Source organism: Oryza glaberrima, chromosome 3 (assembly GCF_000147395.1).
Source record: "Oryza glaberrima chromosome 3, OglaRS2, whole genome shotgun sequence".
Taxonomy (NCBI): domain Eukaryota; kingdom Viridiplantae; phylum Streptophyta; class Magnoliopsida; order Poales; family Poaceae; genus Oryza; species Oryza glaberrima.
The window spans coordinates 25,505,022-25,529,716 of NC_068328.1; the positions used below are offsets into that span (position 1 = coordinate 25,505,022).

A 24,695-nucleotide genomic window follows, 5' to 3' on the forward strand; every position below is an offset into this window, starting at 1 on the left:
TTTGGTACGTTATCCGTGTTTGAGTGGGTTTTTAAGTTTGTTTGTATTTGGAAATACTGATACATGTTTGAGATGGATTTTAAGTTTGTTCGCTTTTGAAAATACGATCCGTGTTTGAGTCGGATTTTAAATTTGTTTGCTTTTGAAAATATATAAAAGGAATCGTATAAGAAATCTCTTTAAAAAACCACGCATGCTAACTTGAGATGAATGTCGGACTAATTGCAGCTCATGATTTTCTTAAAAAAAATATCCAAGCAAATTCCAACAATATGTTTCACCTTAACTAAACCGTAATACCGTATAACAATAATAAGATTAAAATAGCATTCACCTGTTACAACGCACGGACATTTTTTTTCTTAAGTATAAATAAAAATGTTACTTGTATTCGGGAATACCTATTCCAATCGAAGTCCAAGGTTTGACGCTACAAATAAAAATCGCCCCTTTTGCTTTGGCTTTTCAGCACTCCCTTCCGCTTAGCCGCCGGGTTGCGGGCGCTCCGAACCGCCGCCTCCGTCTAATCTCTCCTCCTCGGCCGTCGGCCCTCGACTGCGATCTGCGGGAGATCCGAACCGGCGAAGATGAGATCGGGACCAGGATCCAAGGTGCCGGATTCCAGGACTAGAAGAGCGGCGAGCGACGAGGACCAGGAGAGGCCTTCGTTGCCCCCTTCGCTGGAGCCAGGTATGTCTACCATGCCACCGTCGTCGTCTGCGCCATGCGGGTCGCCGGCTTGTGGAGGCACTAGCATGGAGGAGCCAAGCCGGGAGGAACTCCCTGCTCCATCATCGCGGGCGTCGCCGTCGCAAAGCCTCCCCGCTGTTACGGAGGCTCCTCCGACATACTGGTTCGCTCGCCCTCGTAGAGCCGATTCCATGACAATGTCATATGATCCACAGGCAACTGAGTCCAAACAATCAGAATTGGATCTACCACTTTCAACACCTCAATCGCAATTCAACGACTCCTCCATAGCTTCAGAGGAGGAGAAGCAGTGGGAGGTAGCACAAGATCAGCAAGACTCGGATTCCTCTGCAGATAGCTCTCCACTTCGTGAACCGCAGGCCCCACTCGTGCCTATCTTGAGAACTCCTTCCGGTGAGGTGGTGTATGGCATTACTGATGATCCAGTAGCTGCACAAGCTTATCACTGGGCCTATCGCAAGTACGAGGAGAAACTAGGTTTGTTTACTTTCTTTCATCCGTTTTATTACATCTATGAAATCAACTAGGAAGTGAAACCAATTTAGTTTTTCACAATTTATTTATTGGAAACTTATGAAATCAACTATGAATCTAACCAATTCGATTTAATATAACCCACAACATGCTTGTAGAACCAACTAAAGAATTAAAGTTAATTCAATTTAACGCAATTTAAGCTCACCTATTTCTTATACACCATATCATTGTTGTAGCTCGTCAGGAACAATTACCGACACTAAGGTCATCATCTTGTGCTTCCTCTTGTACTACGGAATGTTATAGCCCCAAGCAGAAGAAAATATTCCTAAATGCTTCCAAATCTGTTGTGAGCCTTTCAGCTTATCACGGTAGTGTATATTCTTCATCTCGTGTATAATTCCATCTCTAATGGCAATGTTGGTTGCTTCTGCTAACTTTTTGTGTATGCCCAGATGGTACGGAGATTAACCAATGTACTGGTATTGTTGTTGAGTGGGATGATGTAAAAAAATCTGCTATAATTCTCACTTCTGCTTGGATTATTTGCACAAAGAAACCCTTCGATGATTGGTCATACAAGGATTATGCTCCTGAGGCTAAGGTAAAACACTTCAGAAGCTTAGCATGCTTGTGATTGTTAGCATGTTAAGGGCGTGTTCTTTACTCCCTATTCCCAACTTCTATTAGCTTGTTTTCCATGCGCATACTTTCCAAACTGCTATAAACGGTGCATTTTTTTACAAGAATTTTCTATAGAAAAGTTGCTTCAAAAAATCATATTAATTAATCTATTTTTCAAATTTTTTAGCTAATACTTAATTAATCATTGATAATCTATCGCTCAGTTTTGAGTGCTAGAGGGGAAGGGTTTTCAACCCCCCCAAAAGCATGTCTAGTATTCGGTTCGTAAAGATACAAACCAATGACAATTTAAAAAAAAAACAAGGAAAAAAAACGTAAGCCGAACAAGCATTTGGTTCGTTGTCCAGTGGTCGGCTAATTTTTGCCCACCCTTACTCCTTGTAGCACCTTGGAGTCAAGGATCTAGTTTCTGGTCACCGTGCTTGCAATGCTAAGTACATTTGTACCTTGTCCCCCCTCATCTCTCTCTTTAGTTCAAACTGTACTTAGTAAAATCAAAAGGTCTAACATAGTGTTCAAAATAGTATAACCGGTTTGTCTTTCACATGAAGTGTTTCATATACTCTTTTATGTACTTATTATTGTAGGTTATTGTTCGCATACCAGATGACACAACCTCAGATTGTCGCTTGCTGTACTTCAGCAAGCATTTCGATATTGCCTTCTTTGAAACTATGGGAGAGTTGACTCTACCAATTGTACCGTTGAAACCTGATTTGGAGTATGGCCAGAATTTGTGTGTGCTAGCTAGAGATAATAAAACAGATTTGATTTGCACTACAGTCAGAGTGAAATACGTGGATCCTTATGAGTATCAGCACAATCACTATTTGTTCATAGATGGTTCCATTCCTAAGGTAATGATATATTTATATTCTGAATATTTAGGTGTACTTATATATAATCTCAATCCAATTTTGTTTGCAGTGTGGTACTGGAGGTGCATTGGCAGATTTTAGTGGAAACATTGTGGGGATGTTATTCTGCACGTTACCTATTGTTGCTTTCATACCAAGCTCTCTAATCCTTACGTGTATGAGATTGTGGAGAAATTTTGGGTGAGCGCCATTTTGTTAATCTTAATTGGTTACATACCCTTGCCTGTTTCCTTTTTCTTTTGAGGTGTGTGTGGGTGGTAATTATTTTCTCACGCTACCAGACCATACTCGCTCCATTTTATTAGTTAAAGTGATATTTAGACCCACACAATGCCATATTTTGCCTAATAACGAATGAGTACAAACTTAATTTGCGTATGCATAACATTTAAGAGGGTAAGATGTTTGTTTAAATTTCTGAAGAACCTTGCTTATATATAAATTAATACTCCATGGTTGATGGTTGCTGAAAATGTAGCGATTGTACGCTTATGTTTTCTATAATTGATCCATTTTGGATATTCCTAGAATAAATGCAACAATCTAACGATAATCTTATGTAGGCAACTTGTTCGACCTCAGCTTGGCTTGAAGTTAAGAACAGTGGATTTTCTAGAAATGGCGCATATTGAGCTATTGTCCCGTAAATACAACATTGCCTCTGGTCTTATTGTAAGAGAGGTAAACTTCTTGTTTATGGTGTCTAACTATTTCTGCAGGTATATTATATTATAACTCTTCTGGGTTCATACTAGGTTTTTTCTCAGTGTGCTGCTGAGAAACATGGCATTCGAGTTGGTGATGTTATTCTCTCATGCCAAGGAGAGAACATTTCAAATGTAACTCAGATATCAAACAATTGTCATCCTTAAGGCTTTTTATTTGGATGTTTCAAAATCTAAGTTAGTCTTCGAAACAAGACCTAAAATGCACAAAGTATAGCGTGTGCATGTGTGGAGTACTTTAGTTTATACAGTAATTCGACTACCATTTTATTTATTTTAGTTGGAAGATATACTGTTGGGTGTTGGTGAGAGACACCTTGAGAAGGGTAATGACTCGGGCTCTAAAGTTGATGTTGAGGTAAATTTCTTCTCCTACTTGGGTATCTTAAAACGATGTATTTGTACTTATCTTACATACCATAAACAACAAACATTCCTTTTGATTTAACAGGTTGGTGTATTTCATGTACTTAAATGTTCTAGAAGACTTGTCACTTTGACAGTAGAGTTGTCCGATGGTATTGAAGTCTTTCACTAAGGTAATAATAGTTATAATATTATGTCATTATATATTGTTTTCCTTTATTTTCAGTTCATTTATCCTATTAATCAAGAGCAAACGGTCTCTTTTTTTTCAGCTTTTTGACGTTATTAATTTCTTCTGAATACTCATTATGAAGTTTTTTTTTTCTGTTGTTTTCTGTATCCTCACTACCAGGCTCTCACCACTCCACTCTCAGCTAGATGGCAGAGCAGTCACTTTAATTCTGAGCTCTCAGCTATTTGCCTATTTCTAACTGCGGAAACACATAACAGGGATACATAGCAGGCATGGTTAATGTTTTGTGCATGTGCATCCCTTACCAGAGGCACTCAGCTAGTAATTTGGTACTCTAGATGGTAGATGATGCAAACTAGTTCTGAGCTATTGTCGATTACTCAGCTAGTAATTTGGTACTCGATGATGCAAACTAGTTCTGAGCTATTGTCGATAGTAATCTACTATGTACTAACACGCACGCTGTGAACTATGTACCTCTTGTGCGTGTTGTTAGAAAAAAAACACGTACGCTGTGAACTACCTTAAACATATATATGTATTTGTACATTAAGTTTTCCTTTTAATATGGGTGACTTTTACTTGAACTTATTAGGCCAATCGATGTGACTTTGTTACTCCACAAGTATACAATATAATACACAAAGACTGTGCTTACCATACATAACCAAAGGCATCTAGGTCCCTTGTGGCCCACTTGTCAGACTAAAAAACGGAGGACTCCATCCCTCCAGTAAAGGCTCCAAATAGAATCTATCCTTCTAAAGCTGGCATGGAAGTTGCAAGATGATTGGGTCACTTGGCATGACTAAAATTTAAAATAAATGAGAGAACATATGATAAAAAATTCCAAGAAAAAAAAACAAGCTTTAAACATTCTATCTAGATTATAGAGGCTTCCAAACTTTAATATTATAGCTAGATTATAGAGACTTCCAAAGAGAATTTGTCGTGCATTTTGATATAGAAAAAAATAACAAAAGAAAATAAAGTAAACTGAGTTTAAGCTTTTTATAATGAAAAATTCAGCTACATGTTAAATGAAAATCAAACAAAGTAACATCATGACGATAATATCATATGTTTAAATGCAAAAATAAATTGTAGCAAGGACTGCATTACAATCATTGATGCATTTTTTTATAAATACACTACTAAAGGTGTATGATAACAAATTAAGCAATACAGTTAACTAAATAAAAACGATAAACAGGGGGAACTAGATTTATAGAAGTAATTAGTAACAGGAAATTGCTAGGATAGTTAAAAATATTTGCATAGATTAAAAAGGTAGTCCAAAGGTTTTTCCGTGCAATTTTAATGCAAAATTATGGATAGAAATCGGTATTCTAGGATACAGTTATTTTAGGACATATAGTTTCCACTTTTCTGTTATTCACATGCGGAAATATCTATTGTATTATTCATCATCTTTCCCCAAATTTCCCCTGTATTTCTTCAGTCTTCTCTGTGCTCCATTTATCTCTATTCGGTTGATTCGATGTGTGTCCTCTTCCAGAAGGTACAGCGTCGTCCTCTCAGGAAGATGTAGCAGCTTGTGGCTGCCGATGGCAGCAGGCTACTGCCAGCAGAGTGAAAGACCGGATGCTCCTCCTGAGAGGCGACCTTGAAGAAGTCGCAGCGTACCTCGCCGATCTGTCGGAGCTGGAGAACCCTCCCTTGACAGCGAAACACTGGATGAGAGAGTTTCCCAAGCGATATCCGGCGCACCGCTGGGTGGAGGAGGATAAGGCTGACGACCTCGACTGGGGCCTCTTTGGCGACGCCAATGACCGCTGCAGCGAGCTCTACGTTTTGGTGATATACCTTAGAGACAATCATAGAGATAGAGATAATAGTATCACATAATATGTTTAGATATTTATCATACGTTATTTTTTGAAATAAATAACTTATTATTGGTTAATGAATATGTGTTTCGTTCATGAAACTCTTTATGTTGTATGTTGTTATTTCTAAAGGATCCCTGATGAAATATCATATGTGGAGCAAATATGGTTTAGTGATCAACATATGTATTGATGGATGATCATTGTCAGGGTTACGGATAAGGCATACCCTCTATTCTAGGAGTCATGAGATATATGGTTGGACACTGTATATCTTCAAGTATACAAAACCTTTTGGATAAGAAAATTAATGTGTTCTTAAGGAAATAATCTTTGTGAATAGAAGGTGTTAGAGTTGAATTCGGAGGAGATAATGATACCGTACGGGGTCCGTTGTCTCCGAGTTCTACTTGGAGGCTAAGGGGATCTGCGGTATATAGAGATCCCTTTAGGGGGTATAGGGCATCAAATCTTAGTGCAAAACACCGCCACCATAGAAGCAATCCGGAGGACTTGAAGCTAATTCGCCGATAGATCCCGGAGGACTTGAATCTCGGTGTTATGTTTTTCTCTATTATACTCTGTGGTTTTCTTTATAATCCCATATAAACTGGATTAGGGTTATTACCTTACAAGTGGTCTGAACCAGCATAATCCTTGTCTTTTTGTGTGCTTGATGTTGTATCGTGTAGATCCTCATACCAACATAACCCAATACCCTCAGAATACAGTCCGCGAGTATTCCCCGTCAACAGTGACGCGCCAAATAGGGAGACTTGGTGCTCAAGGTTTCGCTGAGATAACTTCGAGCAATTCCGACAACTACATCTCCACCAACTTTGGCCCAGGAGGTCCTACCCAGACGACATTGGTATGGACCCAAGTCGGATCCATCGTCTTCCCGATCTACGTTGCGACTCTAATGTCACCTGTCCCAGTGCTAGTTGGGATTGAGAATGGTGCAACCAAGACAACAACAAGCGACCCCGTGTCGGCTGTCCCACCTGTCTCATCAGAAAAAAGGGCGCTGACAACTCCAGCTCCTAGGAAAACACCTAAAGCGACCGAACCCAAGCTACCCGCAGGGAATCAGATGCCGACAAGGAAAGTTTCCTGCACATACATCACCTTATGCTTCATCCACAAGACGTCTAATCACTCTTTGATGAACTGCAAGGTGGTGCTACAAGTGAAGGCTGAACTCGATGCATGTAGAGATCGAGAGATCCAGCGCACTTCCCTGTTTAAGAGTTGGTGTCCAATTCATAAATCAAAAGGACACTCTCTTTCAGGCTGCAAGGTTTTTCTTGATGCTACCAAATCTATGACCCGACCTCCATGCTGCTAGATCCATCAACACGAAAACCAATCTCAATGTGTGTCAGAGGACGATTGCACGGAAGAACCCCTTGATCGCTTCGTGGGGGTCATCGACATCGACCCCCACGATTCAACGAACCCGCCACCATAGAAGCAATCCGGAGGACTTGAAGCCAATTCACCGATATATCTCGTCGAGACTCTCTCGACAAGGATCTCGTCGGTAATCCGGAGTTCCGTTGTTCTCTATTATACTATGTGATTTTCTCTATAATCCCATATAAACTAGATTAGGGCTATTACCTTACGAGGGGTCTGAACCTATAATCCTTGTCTTTTTGTGGGCATGATGTCGTATCGTGTAGATCCTTGTACCAATGTACCCCAATACCCTCAAATTACAGTTCGCGGGTATCCCCCATCAATAATCATGTCTCATGCATACCAAATTAATAACGTGGACACATATTGGGGAACATGTTGGATAGACCCAATATGAGACACTACAAGAGCTATATGTGATATGCCATCAGCGATCTCATTTAGTGTTGGTGTAGAATCCTTACACCTGAGATTATCATGGTTCCCAACATATGTAGTAGCTTATTTAGGGCTGCCAAACGCTACTATGTGAGTGGGTAATTATAAAAGTAATCTTTGGTATGCTATGAAACATGTAGTGGGATATAAATAATCAAGATGGGATTTACCCCTCCTATGGAGAGATATCTCTGGACCCCTCGATGTTATAGATTATGGAAGTGCATGGCCATGCAAAAAGTAATTGAGGAGTTAATTACAAGTTAAATAATCTATCACTAGATCAAGTAAATGATTGAGCTATTAAAGAATGGCACATATCTAGCCTTGAGTTTAATCGATAACGTGAGACAGGAGGATTCATACAAGTGTATACTAGAGATGCAACCGATATAACCTTATGTATGTCCGGTGGGTCAATTTGTTTTGTTAGGAGCCGCTCTTTTCGGGTTACAATCGAGTGTACATGAATCTACGGGGTCACACACTTAATGGGCCGGAATAAGGGGATTGGATGGAGATCCAATAGGTGCTCAATTAGGATGGGATCCGAGTAGGACTCTTATGGGCCTCGGAGGCCCAGTTATTGATCCTATGTATTCTTCAGGTGATGTGACTGGTGTCCCGTGAGAAACCCTAGCCGCCACTCCTCTCCAAGCCAAACCCTAGTCGCACGCGGGTGCTAGCACGTCCGCGTGGCATTTCGTCTCTGGACGTGTGCATACCGGTAGAGGCACCGCTGGTTTGTGGTGCTGATCGGCCTAGGAGCATGGCGAGGCAAATGCACGAGGAGGAGAAAGTCGGGCTGCTGCGATTGACTACTCCTCTACATCCATCGACGCGCGCTACATCGCTAACGTTCCTTCGGCTTCTTAACACCTACCTCCGTTCCACAACACGTCGAGTGGTAATGATTCATGATCTCATACTTTCATTGGTTCCTGGTTTATGCGGTAGAAAAATTTTGATTTATGCAATCATAGCTTTTACACGTATCCCAACACTGCGAGCCATCGTGCCGCCTCCTAATAGTGACAGAGGGGATAAGAAAGAAGATGTTTCACTTACACCTGGATTTCACGTGGGTTTTTTTTTCTTCCTATGCCACATCAGCGTCATGTTATTCAAACCACCTTAAATACTGCCATACGACTACATTTGTACCGGTTTTGAAAATTGAAGGATGGTTATATCCAGTTTTACGATTTAGGGATTTTATTCAAGCTCGGTGATAAATTGAGGAACATCATGTGAACTTATTCCTACTCAAAAAAAGGAAAGCCGGGCTAAAAAGCTAGGGCCGAAAATGGAAGCTGGGCCTGATCGCTCGCACACCCTCACGCGTGACTATTCACTGATTAGTGATTTCGGAGTCTTCCGAGTGGAGAAGTGCTTCGTAAACACCCAACCAGATGGTCCGTAATGTGAAATCATTGTCATAATTAATATTTGTGATGAACAATTGGCTATGCAAATGATTTAATCAGTGAATTGGTTTGGAAAGATGTATGGATGTTGGTGTGAGTGCGTGTGACTAATGTGGGTCAGGTTGTGATATCTGTGCCCAGGAATGGTTGTTTTGTCTGATTGTGTGCAGGTGACTTGAGGTCAGCCTTGGTCAATGGTGATGATCGGGACTATGTTCAGGGAGGAACATAGGTCTAGTGCGGTCGGGATACCATATGAGAAGGTGACTAGAGTCAGGATTCTTGGAGGTCAACTTCGGTCAACGGTGGGGACCGGGACTAAACTCAGGGAGGAGTTGAGGTCCAGACGGTCAAGGATACCGGGTGACGAAGTTGAATACGAGATGGCACGCGGTGGATGGACACCGTGTGGGAGATATCTTCGCAACGGGCTTCACGAGGTGTACGTGCAAGCGTCAGTGTTCGCGAAGGAGATCGGAAGAAATTGGAGAGGAGTATATATGGTGCTACAGTGATTCGGGTTACAGTAGCATGCTTATATGTATGTCTACTGGTGTGCAGTAGGCATGTGATCGATACATGCATGATGTTGCATGCATGTGTGTTGGCGTCGGTATGGTTGGCTTGCTGCTGCCAGGTAGGTCAGGAGCAGCAGCAGGACGTGCAGGCCGGCAAGAGCAGGCGGCTCGGCTCGGCCAGGAAGTTGGTCCACAGGAGCGAGACCGAGTTTGATACGGTGAATTTGCTGTGTCCGGTTGTGGGGCTGCAGGTTTAGGAGATTGTAATCTGGATAGAGTCCTAGTGTGTTTAGGAGTGGTACTTCTAATTTGAGTAGGGGATTTTATGGTATAAATAGAGAGGGAGCGTAAGGCTTTTCGGTATCGCTTTTGAGAGCAATTGAGTTGATAGTTTAGTTAGGGTATCGAGTTTAGTCGAGATTTTTGTAAGGAGTAATGTTGTTGCACTTTGTAAACACAGAGAGAAGCAATAAAGTTGTCATCTATTTTGAGAGTTCTTCAATTCGTGTTTCTTCGGGTTCCGGTGGCATGTGAGCAATCCGACCGGTGGCGACAGGACTACATCGAGATTTCCATCGATTTGAGGGTAACTTTTATTTCCGCTAAAAGTTTTTGGGTTTTTGGTTTTCTCTACCATTCACCCTTTCTCTGGTAGGCTTGGTTTCTTGTGTTCGATCCTACACGTAATATGTGGGTTACAACGTATTCGATTCGGACATATATCTTTCTGGTCCGTAATTTGTTTCGTTTTACCAAATGGACCGTAATCTGATTAGGGAGGGGTTAGTTGCGTCCTAGCTAGCCAGTTCCAAGCCCATACGGCCAACATGCATAGCTGTAAGGAATAAGTTCACTTTGTGACCCTTAAAGATTATCGAAATCTAATCCGTGACCCTAAACCACAGAACCGGATATCTTGACTCTCAAACTCTTAAAACCGGTGCAATTTGACTTCCTTAACGGTTTTGGAGATCGGTTTTGCTGACGTGGCGCCTAAGTGGCGGTATTGACCTGGTCTCCTTTACACGTGTCGTTGATGTGGCGTTTAGGTGGCATTTAGAATTAAAAACATATGTAGGACCCATTTATCATTGACACAGAAAAGAAATTATGGGACCCAGGTATCCCTTCTCTCTCTCCCCTCCCTCCAATTACTTCTCCCTCCTCACCGCTCCCTTTCTCTCTCTCCCGCAGCGGGCAGCGAGGGCCAGAGCGGCGGCGGGCGGCCGCCCGTCCATCGGCTCCGTCTTCACCACCGCCGCGTGTTCGTCTTCGCCGCCGGCGCCGCCGCCGTCGTGCCGCGTTCGCTTCCGGCCGATGGAGACGCCGAAGAGCTTCTCGCGCTCATCATTTCCTCTTCGTTGTTTGATACGGGCGGCACCGCCGGGGCAGGAAGGCATGAGGTCGAGGACGGCAGGGAGCGAGAGCGGCGTGGCCGCCTCGGCGGATTCGCCGAAGCAGTTGTTGTTCCCGGCGGTGGAGGAGGAGTTGGCGGCGTTGAGCTTCTGCGTGGAGGTGTACTTGGACATGAGGAGGAGGATGTTGTTGCAGAGCTTCATCATCTGGCTGTGCTCCCGCGCGAGCTGCGCGTTCTCTCGCCGCAGCCGCTCGTTCTCATCCCCCGCTGGACGCGACGCCGCCGGAGCCGGAGCCGGAGCCGGATGGCGTCTGCGACAGCATGAGCAGGGGCTCGGGGGACGAGCTGGACGATATGATCTGCTCCTCACCGGACAGAACCTGGGAACCATCCCGCGTCGTCACTGGCAACGCCATCGGGATCGCGGCCGCGACCGTGACCGCCCCCGTCGTCGTCGTTGCTGGCGTCGGCGGCGTCACCTTCCATCGGTGTATCTCGCAGAGCAGCCGCCGTACCCCTCGCCGGAAGCGTCGTTGGCGAACTCCCACCTGTCCGGGACAATATTCCCAAATCCCTGTATAATCCAATCCATTCCGGCGAGGCCGAGACAAAAATTAGTGGAGGTGTTCGAAATCGAACGGGACAAAGAGAAAACAAAAACACGGCGGCGAGGCGTACGTAGGTGTTGAGCTGGCGGACGAAGCTGGAGAAGTTATTGCGCTTGAAGTACTTGGGGGAGGAGGTCGCGGGCGAACTCGGCGGGGCGCCAGACGACGAAGGTGGAGCCGTCGTCGTTCCATGAGATGATGTCGTCGCCGGAGAAGACCCCGGCGTTCGACGACACCATCTCCTCACCGCCGCCTTCAGAAGAGGAGGAGAGCAGAACAACTAACTCCTCGCAAAGGGGACCCGGCCTGCGCCCGCCCTCCCGCCACCGCCACCAGCCCCCGTCCCACGCTCGCGGCTGAAGGGAAGAGAAAGAGAGGGGGAGGATGATTTTTGTGGGCCCCACCTGTCAGCGGGTCCCACCCATATTTTTGGTGAATAACAAATGGGTCCCACATATATTTTTTATTTCCAATGCCACGTGGTAAGAAGATCAAGTCAATACTGCCACGTAGGCGCCATGTCAGCGAAACCGACATCCAAAACCGCTGAGAGAGTCAAATTGCACTGGTTTTAAGAGTTGGGGGGTCGAGATATCCGGTTTTGTGGTTTAGGGTCATAGATTAGATTTCGATCACTTTTGAGGGTCACTAAGTGAACTTATTCCTAGCTATAATGACTAATGAATAAGTCTATTTTTCTTCCCTTATCTCTTGCCCTTGATCGAATCACATCCCTCAACCACAAAATCAGGTATAACATCTTCCTCAACCTTCAAAAACTAGTGTAAATCTACTCCTAAGGCTGTATTAAACCTGGTTTTAGCCTACGTGGCGTATGGATTAGGATTTTATCCTACGTGGCATCTGTATGGCGCTCACGGTAAAAAAAGAGGTGGGATCCATGTGGGCCCACCTATCTTCCATCTTCTTCCCCCAGCCGCCGCCTTCTCCATCTCTCCCTCTCTTCCTCGTGCTCTCCACATCTCTAGGCCAGCAGTCGCGCGGGAGAGGAGCTGTGGCTGCAGCGGTGGCTCCTCTTTACAGAGTAGCGCGAGCGGCGATGCCTCGTTGTGCGGTGGTGGACGCATCTGGAGTCACTCCCAGCCACTCCTACCCTCGCTCCCCTGCAAGCTTGCCGAGGTCTGTCTCCCCGCGACTCGAGCTCGAGATCCTTAGCTAACGTTTTCGGCCGCCACTCCTACCCTCACCCCAGCTCGCTCACCAAGGTCTCCCGACATCTGCCTCCCTGCAACTCGAGCTCAAGATCCATAGCTCACGTCTGTGGCTACCGCTCGGGAAAGAGGAGAAGTTGCAGCTAAAGAGATCGTGAAGGGCGACGCGTTCAGTGGTGGCCGGGGTTTGAGGAGGTGGATGGTGGGGTCGGGTAGGAGACGGCGAGCTGGAAGGTGGCGTTGGGGGACCTGCGGCGGTGGAAGGCATCGGCGGAGTGTGCTTCGGTGTCAGTGGACGAGCTGGAGCGGCGGTCCAGTGTCGTGGTGAGGCAAGTGTGGGAGGAGCTCGTCAGGTGGCTTCGCGCAGGAGGAGGAGTTTGTCGGCCGACCGCGATGCGTGCAGTGCGGAGATCAGCAGTTGATGGAAACAGCGTGGTGAGGCGCCACTCCTCACTCCTCCATGGTGGCAGCTATGTTGGGTGCCGCACATGCCTGACATCGCAGGTCATGGACAGCTAGTGGCGGCGCAAGACATAGACAACCGGCGGTGGCGCAGAAAGTTATCATCACCGCCGGTGGTATTTGTGCAATTGGCCTTGGGGGAAAGATGGTTGTGGCCATCGTCGTCATAGCATTGTGTGTCTCACCATCGGCCCGTTCGAGATTAAGAGGGGAGGGATGATAAGTGGGCACTACCTTTTTCACTTACATGTGGGACTCACTTTTATTTTTAATTCCTTTGATGACAGGGCTGCCACATCAGCGTACTTGGACCAAGTCAACGTGCTACGTCAGCAATGCCACTTCCCAAAACCACCAAAGGAGTTGATTTGCACCGGTTTTAGAAATTGGGGGAGGTGTTATACCTGGTTTTGTCATTGAGAGATGCGATTCGATCGAGGACAAGAGATAAGGAAAACATAATAGACTTATCCCTAGCTGTAAAGAAAGGTCATGAGCTCGCACGCGCTGGCACCGGCGACAACATATCCTTCCTTTGGGCGTAATGTTTTTCCTTTTACCACTGTCTGTTTCTTTTTTTCTTTTTGAGAATTATACAGTATAAGACAGACGCTCACAGCACACGCACACTCACCCCTATGAATGCACGTATACAAACCCTACCCCCTATGAGCATCTTCAAAGAATGGGCCGGCAAATCTTGCAGATTGACGAAGTCACCATAGACACCTTGCTGTCGACGGGTACGTCGCCTACCACTGAAAGCACAATAACGCTAAATTCTGCAAAAGGGTTTGAACGAGAATGGTTAGACGTTTATATATCCACGATGCTATAACCGCCTGAAGAACCAGTAAGCCATAATTAATTCTTCAGTGTTACTCATTCATTTGATATTTCTGTACCAACCCGTAATCGAGGTGGAAAAGACGTATAGTTTACTAGTCGCGGTGTGCGCGCGCACCAGCTGCTATGTCAGCCAATTTTTGTTCATCTCGTTTCGCTTATATACTTATAAGCTAAATTTTAATTTTTAAAATTGATTTTAGTTTTCTATAGTTTATTTTATAATATTTACTTTTGAATCGCTAAATACATATCTAGATTTACCCATAAATTATTTTTAGTTGATATTAAACCATTCGAATATGTACTATCGAAAAAAAAAACCATTCGAATATGTATGTGCATAAGCCAAAAGATGGATCTCCGTTTATATTGTCTGGCCTAGCTGCTGTGTTGGCCCCGCGCGCGCCACATCGCTATCTGCCTTTGATTTCCATAGGCATGGAGCTATGTAAACCGTATCCCATGCTCCGGTGCGATACCAACTGTTGCCAAACCCTCTAAAGCTCTACTTTGTCCAGACCGATCAGTTCTCCGTTTCCCTTTGGTGCTTTCCAAGCACATGCCAATGTAACCAATGACCCAATGACCAGTGATGACAGATCATAAGTGACAAGATTTATCCATTTATTTTCATTATCCCAAACAAGTGATTCACTCAGTGCGAGGTTTTATTTACCACCATATACAAGTACAGGAACTAAGATAGTTATTACTGTCCCTGTACGAGACCAAGCTCATCATGGGCAGAAGACGATCTGGTAGTCGGTGCCGGCGGGGCAGGTGAAGGTGGTGCCTTGGCCGTCCCGGGCGTAGGTGACCGTCTCCGGGCACAGCTTCTTGAAGAACTCCGTGTCCTTGGTCGGCCCGCACGTGCTGTTCCCCCTGCACGGGTTGCTGCACCCGGCCTTGGCGCGCAGCTCGCCGGGGCACTGCAGCGTGATCTCCGCCGCGCACCGAGGCCCGCCGCGGGGGCACCGCCGCCCGCCCGCCGGCGCCGGCACGATGGCCATTGGCGCGTTGAACCCATCCACGAGCGAGATGTCGAAGTAGTCGTCCTTGCTCGCCTGGCCCAGCGAGAACTCGGCCACCGTGACGGGCGGCGCGCCGACGGCCGCGCACCGCAGCGTGCCGCCGCAGTCGCCCGTCTGGCACTGCCCTAGGCTGCCGCCGGAGATGAAGCCGCAGCCCGTGCGCCCCCACACGCGCGCGCCCTTGGTGCCCGCCGGCACGTACACGGCCCAGCTCTGCCCCGGGTCGAGCTGATTGCCGTCGCCCGACGGCAGCGCCGCCGGCCACACGGTGTACCCGCACTTGTTGACGATGGTGAACGTCACCGCATCGCCGGCGGCGGCGAGCACCACGACGAGGAGGAGGAGGTGGACAGAAGAGTTGGCGAGGGACGCCATTATTGGTGACGTGTTAGTGTTTCTGTTGCTCAAATTGAGCTGAGCAAGAATGCAAGCTAGGGGTGTGGATTTTTATAGCGGTCCGGCTAATGGATAATGTGCAATAATGGAATTCAACTTTTGCAGCTTTGCGTGTGCGAATTTCGTTACGAAATCCCAAGAGAGTTTGGTGGGGAAACCAGATGATGGTTTGATAGGAGTCCAGCTGGTTGTATTAATTTGGCAGAATCGTCTAGAAATGGATGTGAATGATTTGGTCAAATATCGTGCCAAGATTTTGCGTGATAATATAAAGTTGTACTATCTTAATTTATATCTGAATTGTCAATTGATCTTGACTTGGATGATACAAAATCCAAAAATATGGTAGGGACAAATTTTACTCTATATATTATCCATCGCTATTATCCTGAAGATATAAAATACAGAGCTCTGCTAAGAACAAAGACCGTTCAACCCAGGATAAGAAAGGAGCTAGGTCGATGAATCGTCGATCACATTCTGGGTTCAAAAATCCTCGATCACAGTTCACAAGCACGGTTCATAAGGTTTGGAACGAATAGAGAACGTGTCATCCACGCATACAAAAAACGTTGTTCAGTTCTCACTTGTACATCGTAGTGATGCTAAAGTGCTAAACTACCCGTCAAACCCCCCTGGAAAAAATAATAGAATTTGAACGGATTCGTTCATGCCTGTGTAATTAACCAAACTACAAGTGAAAAACCACTTCAGTTTTGAATGGTTTACTTTATTACAGAGTAACTTTTCTCTTCATGATTCTGATACAAACTCGCATAAAAAGTATGCATGCTTGTTTATTGTGTATACATCTAACCAAGATCACATCGTTCAGATGCCAGCTAACAAGTCATCGTCCCTCATGGGCAGAAGACGACCTGGTAGTTGGTGCCGGCCGGGCAAGTGAAGGTGCTCGTCTGGTCGTCCTTGGGGTAGCTGTAGGCGTCCGGGCAGAGCCCCTTGAAGAACTGCGAGTAGTTGGTCGGGCCGCAGTTGTTCGCCGCCGAGCCGGTGCAGCAGTACTGGTCCTGCTTGAACACCGTGCACGCGTTGTTGCACCCGCCGGGCGCCCTCAGCTCGCTCGGGCACTGCCCCGCCACGTCCGCCTCGCACCGCGGCCCGCCCTTGGCGCACCCGGCGCCGTCGCCGGCGGGGAGGAAGTCCATGGGCACGTTGAATCCGTCGATGAGGGAGATGTCGAAGAAGTCGAGGTTGCTGAACTGGTTCAGCGCGAACTCCGCCAGCGTGTTGGGCGGCTGCCCGTACGCCGCGCACCGCAGCACGCCGCCGCAGTCGCCCGTCTGGCACCGCCCGTTGCCGCTGCCGTCGAAGCTGCAGCCCGTGCGCGCCCACACGCGCCCGCCCGTCGTGCCGGCCGGCACGTCGATCACCCACTGCTGCCCCGGGTCCAGCTGCTGCCCGCCGCCGGACGGCACGGCCGCCGCCCACACGGTGATCTGGCACTTGTTGGTGATGGTGAACGTGGCGGCGTTCGCGGCGGCGGCGAGGAGGAGAAGAGGGAGGAGGCGGAGGATGGCGGGAGCTGCCATTGTGTTAGCCTGTAGTGGAGTGCGTGGTTGTGGTGACAGATCGATCGATGCAGATATTTATAGTCTGGATAACGTGGAATTCCGGTGCTTCCATGCACAAATTTCTCACAGAAATTCCACAAGTTTGGCGCGGAAACTAGGGATGTTCTGGCGGTCGGTCTCGGCTTAATGGTCTGATTACTGAGAAAATAGAAACGTACAAATGGCACATATAATGGGGCCGACGGGTTTATGCCCTCTATAAAACGGGGGAAACTTTTACGGAATTGCTAGAAAATTTATGTAAGTTTTTTTAGTCCAAAAACTTTCAGATTTGTGATTATCGGATCACCTTAAGATTTGTGCATGAAAAAAAATTGCTAGAAAAAACTTTTACACATGTCACACGTAAAGATTAAAGTGCTAACCAACCAACCATAGTTGAATACAAGTTTTATATAAGTTATATCGTAGGTACAGTATAGTTACAATTAGAAGCATCTATTATATACTAAAAGTCCATTAAACTTCCTATAAACGCTCTTAAACCGTCAAGTGGCACCCTAATAAATAAGAGAAATTTAACCATTTATTTTTATTTAAATTGATGGACCTATTGTTTTGGATGGTTAGATCTATTCGGTAAAAGCAAAAATCACATCCGAAACCAACGACGTACAAACCAAAAAAATAAAATCAATAGAGGCGTCATATATACTAACGAATAAAAGTACGTACTATATGAACGTAGGTACTGTACGTACTTCCCTTCTTTTCCTTCCTATGTTACTTTCTATTTCATGAGAAATTAAAATTAAAATTATTTTTACATGCAAAAAAATCACAAATAGATCAATTACTATGTCTAGCAGCTCTCCCTCCGTCACAGATTTAAACATCCTACGAACTATCCTAAGTCGCTACGTGGTGCAATTAAATTAGAGAAAGTACTAAAAATTCTTAAAAATACATAACAACCAACCATCGATTTCTACTTAAATTGATGATTACATTTAGGTGGTTAATTTTTAATAAAAAAAATCCCGGTGTTAAAGTTCATTAAATATTTTTTAAACGCCTCTATGACAGTCTTAAATTAAAGAAAATCTTAAAAATTTTAGAAAAATAACTATTATATATTAAAAGTCCATTAAACATCGTACAGATGCTCCGATCCTAAGTCGCTAAGTGACACCTTACAAATGCTTCTATATCGCCAAGTCGTACTCTAATCCGATCATCGATTTTCATTTAAATCGGTGTATCTATTATTTTATTTTATTTTATTTTATTTTAGAAGGTTAGTTTTTTTATAAAAAAAAACACGCACACATTCAGAACTTCCCCATCACGTACGTATGAACAAGCTATCTTCATGAGAAATTAAAATCAAAATTATTTTTACATTAAAAATACCACAAAATAGATCTTCCCCTGCTAGGTCTAACCGCTCTCGCTCTGTCACACTAAAGATCCTATGATCGCTTCTAAAATGCTACGAGGTGCTATTAAATTAGAGAAAATACGAGAAAATCTTTAAAAAGAAACAAAGCATCCAGCTATCGATTTGTTAGGTTTTTGTAATAAGAAAAACCCAAACTTCTCTACGTCCCTCCCCACACCCGTGCAACGTTAAAATCCATTAAATATCTTATAAACGCTTCTAAGCTGCTATATGAAAATCTTAAATTAGAGAAAAATCTTAGAAATTTCGGGGGAAAAAATCCAACCATCGAATTTGACATAAATCGATGGACACATAATTTTCAATCGATTGACATATTATTTTAGGTCATTAGATCTATAACTTTTTTAAAGAACACCCCAAACCTCTTTCCCTCCCTCCTTCTTTGTGGCATACGGTATTAAAAGTCCATTACACATCTTATAAATACTCCTAAGATATTATATTGTTCTCTTAAATCGAAGAAAATACACTCTTGAGATATTACATTGTTATCTTAAATCAAAGAAAATCCCAAAAATTTTGACAAGAAAACAAAACATTCAACTAAGTTGTTAGATTAATCATTTAGAAAAAAAAGTCCCAAACCTCCCTCCCTCCTGCCCGTTTACCGCGTGCCCCATTCTTTTCTCTCTATTTTTTTATCTCCTAATCAACGGGAGTTAAAATTATCTATATGGGCAAAAAAAAAAGGACCTCCATCTATTACTTATATCCCGTTAGACATCTAACGACTTTCTACCAACTTAATTAATTTATCTTAACATGCATATGAGGGCTATGTACCTATACAAATTGACCTTGATACTTTTAAAATGATCTTTTTAAGAGATAAATAAATATTCATAAGAAAGATGATCATAGCATCCCAATTACACATATGATTTATGAAGTCACTAATTATAACAGGTATTCATCTAGCAATATAGATAATAGGTTGAAAAATAGGTGTGGCCGGTTGAACATCATACCGATAAGCATAAGGGTTTGCACCTAGGAATCTTAACAATGAACAACCTTGAGATGGCCTTAGCAATAAATCAAGTCAATTCCATATAGGAATTAAAGACCATGTCCATTTTTTTTTCATTATTGGTAAAACTTGCTGCAATATATTGTGAAGTCTTGAGGTAGAACAATCTAGAAATGTGTATTTGTTACAAGACACTCCACTTTAGTGATGATTCGTTAAACATACTATGACCATTACTTCAATATTTCTTGAGAGATAAATTTAGAACGTATGCCTTTACCCATGCCATGTTATATGCACTTATATTTTCATTCCAAATTGCAAAGATCAAATCTTTTTAAGGATGATCCATAGAAAGAAAATCTCCAAGAAAAAACAAAAATAAAATAAAAATTGAACGAATGTTGCTGGATTTAAAACCCATTCTGAATAGAAAAATTCAAACATTTTACGAGCATTGTTAGAATGAAAAGATACATAAAAAATTAAAATATAATCAATCAAAGAATTGATATTATTGGATTTCTTTTTGGTTGTAAGATATCTTTCCACGGAGTTAAAATATCCTAAATTTTCTTATAGAAACCATCTTCATTGTTTCAACAAAATATTTTCTCATCAATTCAAAACCGCATGATCTCATATAATTTTATTTTAGAATTTATATGTTGCAAGGGTAATTATAAGAAAATAACCAACGTTCAAAGCACACAAGATAAGTTTAATTTTAGTTTTGAATATAATAAAAAAATATTTTAATAAAAATTCATCCGCACATAAATATTCATAATAAAATTACACTCACTTATATAAGAAGATGCCCGCGCATGTGCGCGGGCTATCTTTCTAGTTTCTATATAGTACTACCTAGGGTCATAGTATCCCGGGTAAATTATTCGATCCTAACTTAATTTATACTATGTTATGTTAGTTAGTATATCAGCCAATAACTAGATAATTAGTTAGTGTATTGTGCCTTGTTGTTGTGGCCAGAGCTTGAAGGACTTCGCCGTTTTTTTCTTTTCATCTTTTGTTTGGTCTTTTATGTTTAGATCTAGACCTATGTGTAATTTGCCTTTTCTCAAGGGGTTGTCATGTAAACCTGCCATTGTAATTTGCCCTTTCTTAAAGGGCTGCCATTGTATCTGTTTCAAAATTTTTTACTCTTTGTTAGGTATATAAATCGACATCTATTTTTCGATCCAACCTTAATTTTCAGGTTTTTACTGTTTGCACCACTTTTTTTCCCACAATATCCATGCTTTACCACTAAATGTACACCCGTACCCATGTAGGCATGTACTATCTCCTGAAATTAAATCACAGAAAAATGCGAACGTTCAGTGTTAGATACAAGAGAATCGAGTGGATAAGTTCCCCGCACAAAGAGCCATGACCAAAGTGTAGCTTAGTTCGCCATACATCAATATCTTCTTCATGCCTAACAACTAACAGCGGGTGGAAGACGTTCTAAATGGTCCAAGTCATCAAAAGCGTGATAGACTGCCCACGTGAACCTCTCCAGTCTCCACTGATTGTGGCAGAGAAGAATTGACAATTTGATTCTTCAAGTCTTCATTCTTCTACAATACGTGAACACCTCACTCCTCACTTCCTCAGGTTAGGCATAATTGACAATTTGACACCATGCACTTCGTTTCTGGTGTATCTTTGAACAGGAGAGAAGATTTTGAGTGTATTTTTTCTTCAAAATCTCAGACATGGAATTTAGAAAGAAAGAGTAAATTTCACAAAATTACATGTTTTAGATACAAAGATGAATTTAGCGCAAAAAAAAGCTATTAACCCATGGTTATTTAAGTTCTAATTATGACAAACTTGAAAAATGATTTATTTGATATTTTATTGCCATTTCTACAATATCTATATCATAACCCTCCTCACCCCCACCCTGGTTTTACAAAAATAGAAAAAAATGGGAAACATAGTACAAACGTAGGCGCTCACTATATGCACACACTTATCTTTATGAATGTGCACATACACCCTATCTCTATGAGCACCTCCGAAAGACTGGGCCGATATATCTTGAGATTGACAAAGTCATCACGAGCGTATTTCTGTTGACGGGTACGATGCCTATCACTAAAAGAATAATTAGCGCACCCGTGTCAGATCTACAATTTTTTTAAGTAATCCTGGATTCTGGGGCAAACTGTTTCATAAAACCTCATTTTTATGCAAAATAGTTATATTTCACTATAAAACATAGTATTTTTAGATATATACTTACTTTTTTAAAAAAGACGATATATACTTGCATTAGAGACCGAAAATACACATTTCTATACTGTTTATCATATTTCCTTCCTAACTTTCCCAATTCATAATGGAAAAGATGGAGATGCAAATGCTAGTACATCATCATGTGAGTGGATTACATAGACCCAAACTTACGGTAATTTTACCGTTCTTAAGAAATTATCATAAGGTACCTTATTTTTTATTATAAAATTCAGTACCTCCAAGTGCTAGCCTGCTAGGTACTTTGGGGTATCAATTTTTTTAGTGTAAAATCTTGGTACTTTCAAGTATTTTTTAAAAACCGTAAAATTTCTTCGAAACATAACATAATTGGTAACCGATATTTGTTGAGAAAGTAGCTAATGTGTGTATCTACTTAGAAAATATGACATTATTTTTTTATACATGTATTATGCATATAATAGCCAAACAAAATACATAGGAATGAATGTGGGATTTTATGAAATATTTTGCCCTAAAATCTGGGGTGGGGGGGATTGAAACAAGTTGCAAAACCTAAATTTTGTGTTATGAATGACTGAAAACCTGTAGTTTTATGAAATTTATTCAAAAATAAATGCACTTTGGACCTTGGTAACAAAATGTACAGATAGGGCTTACAACTTCGCAAGTTCGCATGGATGTTAACTGGCCACCCAAGCACAGTGTTTCACAGCCTCCTCTTCTTATATTTTTCCCCCACATACGCATAGTAGCGAAGACCTAACACACTTATGTATTGTGACAGGTGCCAAATAATTTGTCACTACATAGTATTGTCGCTTACTGTATGTGTGGAGTCAAGAGAAAACTTGAGGCACGTTCCTGAAGGAAAAGAAAATTAAGAATTGCTCGTTTTTCCAGCTAGCTGCTCAGTTAGGAACAACTTGGTGGAAAAGTTATTATCCGCAGTTTTATGCACGAAATAGATTTGCACATGTCCATCTATTGATGAGGTCATACTTAATGAGCTTATATTGGTTGCTTATTGATATATCTAAAAAATCTTGATGCATTTAGATTTTTTTTCCAGAAAAGTATCGTTATATAGAAAGCGTACAAGAGTTTTACAGCATTATACGTATATTTTTATATATTTTCATTATCTACTATAAAAAATATATATTTTTATATGTATATTTTTTTCTGTATAAAAAAATACACACATACACACATATAAAAAGTTTGTATGTGTGTATTTTTTTTTGCTTATTTTCATTATCTACTATAAATTTATATATATATTTATATGTATATTTTTTTGATGTATAAAAAAATACACACATACAAACTTTGTATACGATGTGTACAAACTTTATATACTACGTGTATAAACTTTGTATACGATATATACAAACTTTATATACAACATGTACAAACTTTGTATACGTACATATTAAAAAATCAAAAAAACCACGTATACAAACTTTGTATACACGTATACAAACTTTTTATATGTATACGTATATCCTAAAAAACCAAAAAGAAAAAAACCGGAAAGAAAAAACCGAATGGAAAACCGCAAAAAACAAAAAAAAAACAACGGAAAAAACCGGCGGGCCCCACCCCTACGCACGCGCTCACCGCGCGGCCCCCTCCGCGCGCCACGTGCCTCACCGCGCGGCTAATCGCGTTTTAGCTTTCTCCTGAGATGCGGACGATATGGTCCAGCTCGATCGTACAAAGGAATAAGTTCATTTGGCATCCCTTAACTTTACGTTGAGTTTGTTTGACATCCCTCATCCTCAATACCGGAAATCTTTATCCTTAAACTATACAAAACCGTGCAATTTAGATCCCATAACAGTATCAACAGCTGGTTTCACTGATGTGATATCCTAGTCAGCAAAGAGAAAATAAAAAAAGTACGGGACCCACATGTAAGTGAAAAAAATCAATGCTTCTCCTTTTTTTTCCCACCATGCATGCAAGGTCAACATATGAGGAGGCAACAGCAGATAGGGCAACTAGGACGCAGCATCAGCTAGGGCGGCGAGGAGGCGACGGCGACGCGACACCGACTGTGGGGTGGCGACGAGGCGAGCTCGGTTGGGGGTGTCCAGCCTGTGGGGCGACGAGGCAACACCAGGTTCAGGGTGCTCACCGGCCGTCCCCCTACTACCCCACCTCCTCGCTCGCGTTTCAGCTCCTCCTCGTTGACATCGGCGAGCCCGAGCCATGGCGACGGCGGCATAGGGTGGAGGAGGTAACCTCAGATCCGGATCGACGTCGTAAACCTGGGAGGGAGAGAGGGTGAGGCAGCCAGCCACACCAGCAGGAAAGGGGGAAGAGTAGGCTAGTGAGCCTGGGAGGGAGAGGGGCGAGAGGCAGCTGGCCAGGCTGATGGGAGAGGGTGAAGAGGTGGCCGATGAGCCTGGGAGGGAGAGGGGAAGAGAGGCAGCCGGCATCTAGCAGCTTCTCCTCCATCCAGCCCCTCGTCGCTCCTTCTCCGTTCGGCCCCCTGCCACTCCTTCTCCGCTTGGGCCTCGCGTGTGTGCGTCGTCGGTGTCATCGACACAACAGAGCTCAGCAAGCCGCCTCCTCCTCCCCCCCCCCCCCCCGGCCCCCCCTCTGCCGTCAGTGGCCTCCTGAGATGAGAAGAGGAGAGAACAAAGAAAAGAAAATAGAAAATATAAGAAAGGAGAGATGTGGGCCTATATTTTTTTTCTCACTCACATGTTGATCCCTTTTTTTTCTAATTATGATGCTACGCCAATGAAATTAGAGATCTACGCTGCTATGGGATCTAAATTACACGGTTTTGTATGGTTTAAGGGTCAAGATTTTTAGTATTGGGGATTAGGGATGTCATACAAACTCAATGTAAAGTTGAGGGATGAACGGAGAACTTATTCCTCGTACAAACACAGTACCAGTACGGGCAAAGGGCCGACCGAGCGCACATTCTCCTCGTACTACATGGCCGATTTAGATGCAA

At 43.1% G+C, this 24,695-nt stretch overlaps 3 protein-coding genes and 1 pseudogene across 7 annotated transcripts; 1 reads left to right on the top strand and 3 right to left on the bottom strand.

Moving 5' to 3' along the window:
• The first annotated feature begins 454 nt into the window (after nucleotides 1–454).
• LOC127768990 (uncharacterized) lies at nucleotides 455–4,563 on the top strand. 5 transcript variants are annotated; one of them, XM_052294663.1, is made up of 10 exons: nucleotides 457–1,188; nucleotides 1,425–1,559; nucleotides 1,644–1,792; nucleotides 2,421–2,690; nucleotides 2,761–2,891; nucleotides 3,275–3,392; nucleotides 3,467–3,550; nucleotides 3,717–3,794; nucleotides 3,888–3,975; nucleotides 4,155–4,563. In XM_052294663.1, exons 1-9 carry the CDS (start codon nucleotides 588–590, stop codon nucleotides 3,972–3,974), a joined length of 1,653 nt encoding a protein of 550 aa, XP_052150623.1. In that variant the 5' UTR covers nucleotides 457–587; the 3' UTR covers nucleotide 3,975; nucleotides 4,155–4,563. The 5 variants fall into 5 exon arrangements, 4 of the variants coding, with proteins under 4 accessions (XP_052150626.1, XP_052150623.1, XP_052150624.1 ...); XM_052294664.1 differs by having other exon boundaries at nucleotides 3,479–3,550; XM_052294666.1 differs by lacking the exon at nucleotides 2,421–2,690 and having other exon boundaries at nucleotides 455–1,188.
• Nucleotides 4,564–10,733: 6,170 nt separating this feature from the next.
• LOC127765015 (heat stress transcription factor B-2b-like) lies at nucleotides 10,734–11,933 on the bottom strand (annotated as a pseudogene).
• A 2,768-nt stretch (nucleotides 11,934–14,701) lies between these two features.
• On the bottom strand, nucleotides 14,702–15,562 carry LOC127765017 (protein P21-like). The gene has a single exon (XM_052289816.1). The coding sequence runs from the start codon at nucleotides 15,502–15,504 to the stop codon at nucleotides 14,836–14,838; it is 669 nt and encodes a 222-aa protein (XP_052145776.1). The 5' UTR covers nucleotides 15,505–15,562; the 3' UTR covers nucleotides 14,702–14,835.
• A 611-nt stretch (nucleotides 15,563–16,173) lies between these two features.
• LOC127765016 (alpha-amylase/trypsin inhibitor-like) lies at nucleotides 16,174–17,098 on the bottom strand. Its single transcript, XM_052289815.1, has one exon. The coding sequence runs from the start codon at nucleotides 17,073–17,075 to the stop codon at nucleotides 16,386–16,388; it is 690 nt and encodes a 229-aa protein (XP_052145775.1). The 5' UTR covers nucleotides 17,076–17,098; the 3' UTR covers nucleotides 16,174–16,385.
• Nucleotides 17,099–24,695: the final 7,597 nt, after the last annotated feature.